The sequence below is a fragment of the Thalia democratica genome, chromosome 1 (assembly GCF_965202585.1).
Source record: "Thalia democratica chromosome 1, ktThaDemo2.hap1.1, whole genome shotgun sequence".
NCBI classification, from domain to species: Eukaryota; Metazoa; Chordata; class Thaliacea; order Salpida; family Salpidae; genus Thalia; species Thalia democratica.
This window is the reverse complement of record NC_139165.1, coordinates 15,154,390-15,161,399: the sequence shown is the minus strand read 5'-3', so window position 1 is coordinate 15,161,399 and position 7,010 is coordinate 15,154,390. Positions and strand designations below refer to the sequence as shown.

At 25.2% G+C, this 7,010-nt stretch overlaps 1 protein-coding gene across 1 annotated transcript; it reads left to right on the top strand.

Moving 5' to 3' along the window:
• The first annotated feature begins 687 nt into the window (after positions 1-687).
• LOC145834217 (metalloproteinase inhibitor 4-like) lies at positions 688-3,984 on the top strand. The gene is made up of 6 exons (XM_082941597.1): positions 688-811; positions 1,590-1,655; positions 2,003-2,073; positions 2,270-2,381; positions 2,782-2,954; positions 3,847-3,984. Exons 1-6 carry the CDS (start codon positions 688-690, stop codon positions 3,982-3,984), a joined length of 684 nt encoding a protein of 227 aa, XP_082797723.1.
• The last annotated feature ends 3,026 nt before the right edge of the window (positions 3,985-7,010 follow it).

The following is a 7,010-nucleotide window of genomic DNA, read 5'->3' as shown; positions in this document are numbered from 1 at the left end:
ATAATATCTTGAAACAAAAAAATTGTTATTAGTTAATAGATAGTGGTTTTATTAAGTGTAGCTACAACTTAAATCAAAATAACTTTAGCACTTAAGTGAAACAAAATCTTTTAAAGCAATTTTAATAAAATCATAGCATCTAAAACATTTTCATGCTTTTAAGCCGTTAAATAGTTTTTAAACTGTGTTGTAAAACTAACTGTTAAGTAAGTGATATACAATAAGTGTTTCCTAATTAAAAAGTTGTTAACAGTTTTATACTTTAAACAGTTTGTTACCGTTACTCAATATTAACACTGTGGTGTGAAAACTATTATTAACTAAATTTTATATAAACTTCAGTTTTTTTTATTTATCCTGAAATAAACGTTTCTTAATTAAAAAATTGTTTTCAGATTTATATTTTGAACAGTTTGCTTTTTTTTTGCAAAAAAATTGTAGATTTTTATTTCATGTGCAGCTTAGTATATAAAAGACTAATGGATATTTTCATGTTATTGTCATATTTTCATCCTTTTGTATTAATGGTTATCTAAATTTTATTTTACTGAACGTTAGTTGAACTTGAGTAAAAGTTTAATAAAATGCAATGTAAAAATTTTATTTCGCTTAAACTATTTCACTATTATAGCGCTAAAAGGGTAGCTTCAAAGCTTAATTATTTTTCTATAGGTCTAACTTTAAAAAATGTCTCTTGGTTGCAAATTCGTGTTTTTCCTTGTTGTAATGACGTCATATTGTTACGTCATAAACGCAGAATGTCGTTGTGGTTACTCCCATCAACAAAACTCATTCTGCAATTCAGATTTTTGTTAGTTTTATTACTGTATATTTATTTCTAACAATACAAAACAAATGGTTCTTTTTACTGCTTTTATTAGAGAGAAATAATTCTTTTTTTTTATCCACAAAACGTATACTGCAAGCCAGATTAATGTTAGTTAATTTATTTTTCTTTAATTTTTACCTTCATCAATCTAAAACTAATAACTTTTGAAACAAAATATACTATTAACCTTTCCACAAAATGTGTTTTACTTTTCAGATTAATGTTAGTTTTAGTGATAAAAATGTTGATTTATGTTTTGTAACTTTTAAATAAAATAAAACCTTTTTTCATATAGATATTTTATAACTAATGTTTTACACAGCAATTTAAAGCATTTTTTTATATCTGATTATTTTTATTTTTATTAAAACTGATTTATTATGTTTTTTAAAATAACAAATGTAATTTGTTTTCGTATACCATTGTAAAAAATCTAGACAGATACTTATGTTTAAATCTTTATGCTTTTTTTTCCGAACAAAACTTACTCTTAAGTTCTATTTTTCTCGTAACAAGCAAGTCGACTGTATAAAATATTCAATAAATCATTATCATAAAATTAAGTTTTTGTTATTAGTAGAATGAACAATAGGGATTTTAACTCAACGATGAGTTTTCAAGTAATTTTTTTTTTGGTTTTTAAGATAGTTAGGGTCATGTGGTAAGTTTACTATCTAAAACATAAGTATTAAAAGTTTTGTAATTAATAGAATTATATCTAAAAATAAGTTATTACCAAATAATATAAAAATATTAACAGCTATTTATGTGAGAGTGGAAGACGCTGTACTAGTTAAATTTGTTGATGAAAAAACCATTGATCCAGGTTTCTAACTTTTATAAAAACTCATTTATTTAAATTAAAAGCTTATTGTTTTAAACCTTGAATATACATATTTTAAAAGTGATTTGAAAACATCTAAAAAACAGTTCAAGCATGTTAAAAATGTTTAAACATAAACATGTAAACCTTTAACACAAAGTTTAAAAGCGTTAGTTTTGTGAGACATTGAGTTATTTAAATGTTCTCTTTTTTAATTTCAAAATTTATTAAAAATAAGGGGTAATTAATATGTTTTATCTAATTCTAAACTCTTACTTAGTGTATAAACTTAAATAGCTTTCTTAGGTTAATCTTTATTTAAGAATTAAAAAAATTCAAACAATTTACAGATTACTATCACAGAAGACATTACAAGTTGAACTTTGATCACGAAATTAAGTATACTGTGAAAGTGTTAAAAGTTAGTCACAAAGTATTATATATATACATAATATATAAGTCCTGGACAATACTTTGAAAGGTATCCGTGGTGTTCAACTCGATAACCAAAAGGTGTTTAGTGTTACCGGGTCGTGCACCAGGTCCTTAGACTAAACATTTTGAGCGTATTTTTCTTCTCTTTAAATGTACTACTGTTTAAAGAATAAAACCTTCAGATATTCAAGCAAAATGGTGTTGATGTAGAGCGAGGAAAAGGGTTCGTCTATTACAAAGGGGATTTCGACTGCACTGATATACTTGAACAGGGTCAAAGTTATATCATTTCTGGTAATTAAGAGTTGTTTGACGTATTTAAGTATTACTTTTAATAAACTTGAATTTTACATCTTTATATAAACATGTCCAAACTTGAAAATTTCATAATATATTTTTTTATACGCAAATAGGTTTCAAAAGAGTTAAAAATGTTGTAATAACAAAAAATATCTCTAAATTTGTAGTTTTTGTATTAAAAGAGTTGAGACAGTTTTTTCTATGTTTTTTTTTTAAACCAATATCATTGTATGTTCATTTTTTCTAGTAAGTATATAACTATCAAGTTAGTATGTTGTAAAATACATAAAAATTACTAAAGTTTAACATAACATAAAACATCTATTTTTTGAAATTTTGCTAACTTCAGTAAACTGCCTTTCTTATTGGATTGAAAATTATTTAATGTTTTTAGGTAAGGTAGAACAAGGTAGGATGTACGTACCAAAATGCATCAGAGTAAAACACATATCGGAAGACATGCATCTTTCAGAAATGAACCAAGTTTTCAACAATCACCGATACAGGTACAAGCAGGCTTGTGGAAAATGCAGTTTCTGCTCAGAATGGAGTTGTTATAATGTTCCGGTTAGTTTAAGTTGGTTCTAACTAAACAAATTAAAAAAAAAAACTTAGCATTAAGTTCGTTTAGCAAAGTTTAAATATTTTTTAATAAAATAAACTTAAACATTTGTTTTCTGCTCAGAATGGAGTTGTTATAATGTTCCGGTTAGTTTAAGTTTATTTTAATTAAACAAACTTAATTAAAAAAACTAAGCATGAAGTTCGTTTATTAAAATTTATGTATTTTTTGATAAAAAAAAAATTAGATATCTATTTTCTGTTCAAAGTGGAGTTGTTACTAGGTTGTATTCAGTTATTGTGTTAAAAGTATTTAGAATGAAGAAAGAAATACAATATATATATATATATATATACACATAAATATATAAGTAAACTATGTTAATAGATAAACTTTAAAATTGTTATATTAAACTAGTTAATTAATTTATACAATTGATAATTATAGAAAAGTGTTTAGGTTATCCCATTTTAATACTTGAGTTTTTTTTTGAATGTGCAGTAAAAACTGATCTAGGATGTTACAACTTGAATAAAACTAAATAAAGTTAATTTTCTACAAATATATAATGAATTAAAATAAAACACTCTTGAATTTAGTATGTTTAATCAATGTCTATTTTTAGCTTCAATTTAAATTGATTTAGTTTACAATTGTACTTTTAAATAAAAAAGTTTTATATATTCTGAATTTTAACTAGATAAGTATAACTAAAAAAACTAAAAACTAAAACATTTTAAAGAAAAAAAAACTGTAAGTATGTTATACCTCAATAACATTTCAAATTTAAACAGTTTTTTATACTATAAACATTCAACTATTTTACTAAGCAATGTTTGTTTTACTTTATTTCATGATGCTTATTTTAATTAAACTTGCAACCAAAAACACTCACAGAAGGAACAAAGACCAACAGACCAGTGCAGGATCCCGAGAAGTTGGGACCCGTGGGGCAAGAGAGCTCAGGACAGCGTTTGCTTGCCCAAGTCTAACGGTGTCTGCAGTAGAAGAAGCCCGGTAAAATATTTCACATAAACCTATCCGCTAACTGGCGCTGTTTACATTAAAAATTTGCTGCTAAGAAGTGATAAATTTAATTTGTTGATGTGTTTCTTTTCCTTCTTTGTTTGAATGCATTTATACAAGCATTATAATTGAAAATATCTGATTTAAATATTTTAAATAAATCATCCGCTACTAGGCGTTGTTTGAAAAAATACGCCAATCATCGATGTTGTAAAACGGTATTAAATATCTAACTTGAATATTTTACTTTGTCGTTTGTAATATGTTTATAAACCGATAGTTTTAATTTGATGACTTTTTTTAAACCACGAGAAAAAACATCTTAAGACATACTATAACTTATAAAAATTTCTGTATTGTTTTTTTAAAGTGTATAAATGTAAGTGGTTTAAATAAATGAATAAAAAATTATACTATTTTATTTTAATCATATATAACTTAAAAAAGTTATTACTTAAAAATCAATAGGTTTAAATGTTAACAACGAATATAACACTTTTAAAGTATAAGCTAAAACTAAATTAAAATCTAAAACTAAATTTAACTCTTTAGTACTTTACTTACCGCTTATTAGCGATATTAATTAGTAAATTAAGAGAAATATACAAAAAAGTATTTTTTTTAGCTTTAACTTTATTAAAATTTTAGTTTTACAATTTTTGTTAGTTGTTTTATACTATTTTAAGATTTAATCCTCTTTTTTTTTACAAAATTAAAATTAAATTACAAACTCTTAAAATTGTAAAAACTTAAAGATGTGTTAAATGTAATATATAAATGTGATAAATACCCTATCAAACAAAGTTACTATAACTAGCTACATTTGTACAATGAGGGAAATTTTATCTGATTAATGAAGCTTAAAGAAAAACTTTACCAGCCAAATTTGATGAAACTAGATTATGTTACCTTTTATGCGTATAATGCTTCTTTTTTTATATAAAGTTCATTTTTGTTAAAAAATTAATATCTTAGTCATTATGCAACAATTAGAATAAAAACGTCTTTTTTTGTAATAAAATAAATAATCGTCAGTAATAGATGTTTTCAATTTGTTTCAAACCAAGTTGCAGCTGGAGGTCTAGAAAAATGTTAAAAAATTTCTCTTAGTAGAATTAAGTTTTCGTTATAGATGTTATTTTTAAATCTCTTTAATAGTAGTTTTAATTTTATATATTTTCGAATAAATTTACATACATTCTAAGCTAAATTATTTGGTTTTGAATTTTTTTACTACTAGGTTCACATTTTCGTTTTATTGAAAATGTGGATAATTAATAATAATAAAAACTATAAAAAATTCAAATGCTTGTTTTGTGGAAATTAGAAAATAATAAAGAAATATTGTTGCATTTAAATTTTGCAATAAACAAATGTTTCACTTTATGCAAAAAATAAGTTTAAATGAGTTCAACTAGAGTACAATCGAGTACATCAAACTAAAAAAAAAAAACAAAACAAACAAATTGAATCCCCACCGTGTTATGTTTAAAGCCATTAGACTAAAATAAAACAAAATTACTTAAGTAGCAAACGCTTTAAATTTATTATTAACTTCCAAAAAAATTGTAAAACGACAAAAATAACGTGCTTTGAAAAGTAACACTTCACATAATTGCAAACTAGTAAACATTTTCAAGCGCAACACGAAACAATCGAACTAATAATGAACGAAGCTGCAGATCCTACCAGCATGTAGAAAGAGTAACCCGCTTTTTGGTTCGGACAAGCTGGTAGCTGCAGCTTGTGAGCGAAAACCACAACAACTCCAGCTCCAATGCCTGCGTTGGTGAAAAAATATTTAGTTATTTTTTATTAAAAAAAGTGTTGACAAAAATATTACTTTTAAGAATGTTTCGTGTTAGATATTTGCTTCAATCTGTATTTTTTGCACAATTTTGTATTTTTAGAAAATTTTAGAAATTTTAGAAACTTTTTTGAAAATTTAATTTTAGTTTCTTAAACTATCGTCCAATTAAGCCGTCAAAGTTGAATATATAGTTGCAATACTTAAATAAATGTACATAGTTTAAACAACCTTTAGTGTTTAGTTTTATTACTTCTTGACAACAACCTTTAAAAATTGTACATTTTTTTATTTTACAAAGTTCAACACGATTTGACTCACGTAAAACACCCAAAAAACTTTAAAATTAAATAGAAGTTTATTAAAACTTTTAAAACGGTTTTGAAACTTTTTTTTTATTATAATTCCCTTTTGACAAAAAATTAGTAAACAATCGCCAAACTTTTATTAGAAATCGCCCATTTACTAGTAAAATATTCATTTTAATTTTTGTCTTCACTACCTATTGCCACCTGGTAGGAAAATACCTTCCCAAAGGACGCGACATTTTCCACTTTAGGATTAAGATCAATACGCAAAGTATAAGTAAAAGTTTTACTGAAAAGAAAATCAAAAGAAATCAAAAAACTAAAAAAAAAAAAACCACTGACCAGTCAAAACGCAGAAAACAGCTGTGACGATTCTGCTCTGCGATTTCAATTGAACGAGAGAGCAAATCAGCGATATTAAAATGAGGGCATCGACTAATATGCCACCGTACTGCAAGGCGTGTATGAACGTCCACTCCTCTGCTGATTTGGGGAGAGGCACTAAAGTTTATTGTAAGAAAAAAAAGTTTTATGAAATTAATATCAACTAAAGGTAATATTTTAGAAACGTAATTCTTTGAGACTTTTGAAAAAAAAGTACAATTTGTATTTTATATTTGATTTTGCCATATCTAAGCTATAAATACACAATTATGCAAAGTATATTTGGTTTAGAAGAAGATAAAAAGAAGGAAAAAACACTTTAGTAACAATTTATAAAATAAGTTAGAAAGTTCAAACAAGGTCAAAACAGAACTAACGCAGTCCAAAATCGTTTGCATCAAATTTTGACCCGAACGCTTTCAGCAGACCCCCGATGTCAATATTTCCGATTTCAAAAGAATACATTCCTATCTTCGGGCTGGAAAAAGTTTGTATGATAAATTCATACGTCATAATTTAAAGTTATTTTTTGAGCT

What these genes read in the sequence shown, in the direction of transcription:
- LOC145834217 (XM_082941597.1), top strand. Translation starts at nt 688, where the DNA reads ATGTCTCTTGGTTGCAAATTCGTGTTTTTCCTTGTTGTAATGACGTCA. An exon ending in TGAAAAAACCATTGATCCAG is followed by an intron (nt 1,656 to 2,002) that starts GTTTCTAACTTT and finishes AACAATTTACAG; the next exon opens with ATTACTATCACAGAAGACAT. An exon ending in GGAGTTGTTATAATGTTCCG is followed by an intron (nt 2,955 to 3,846) that starts GTTAGTTTAAGT and finishes AAACACTCACAG; the next exon opens with AAGGAACAAAGACCAACAGA.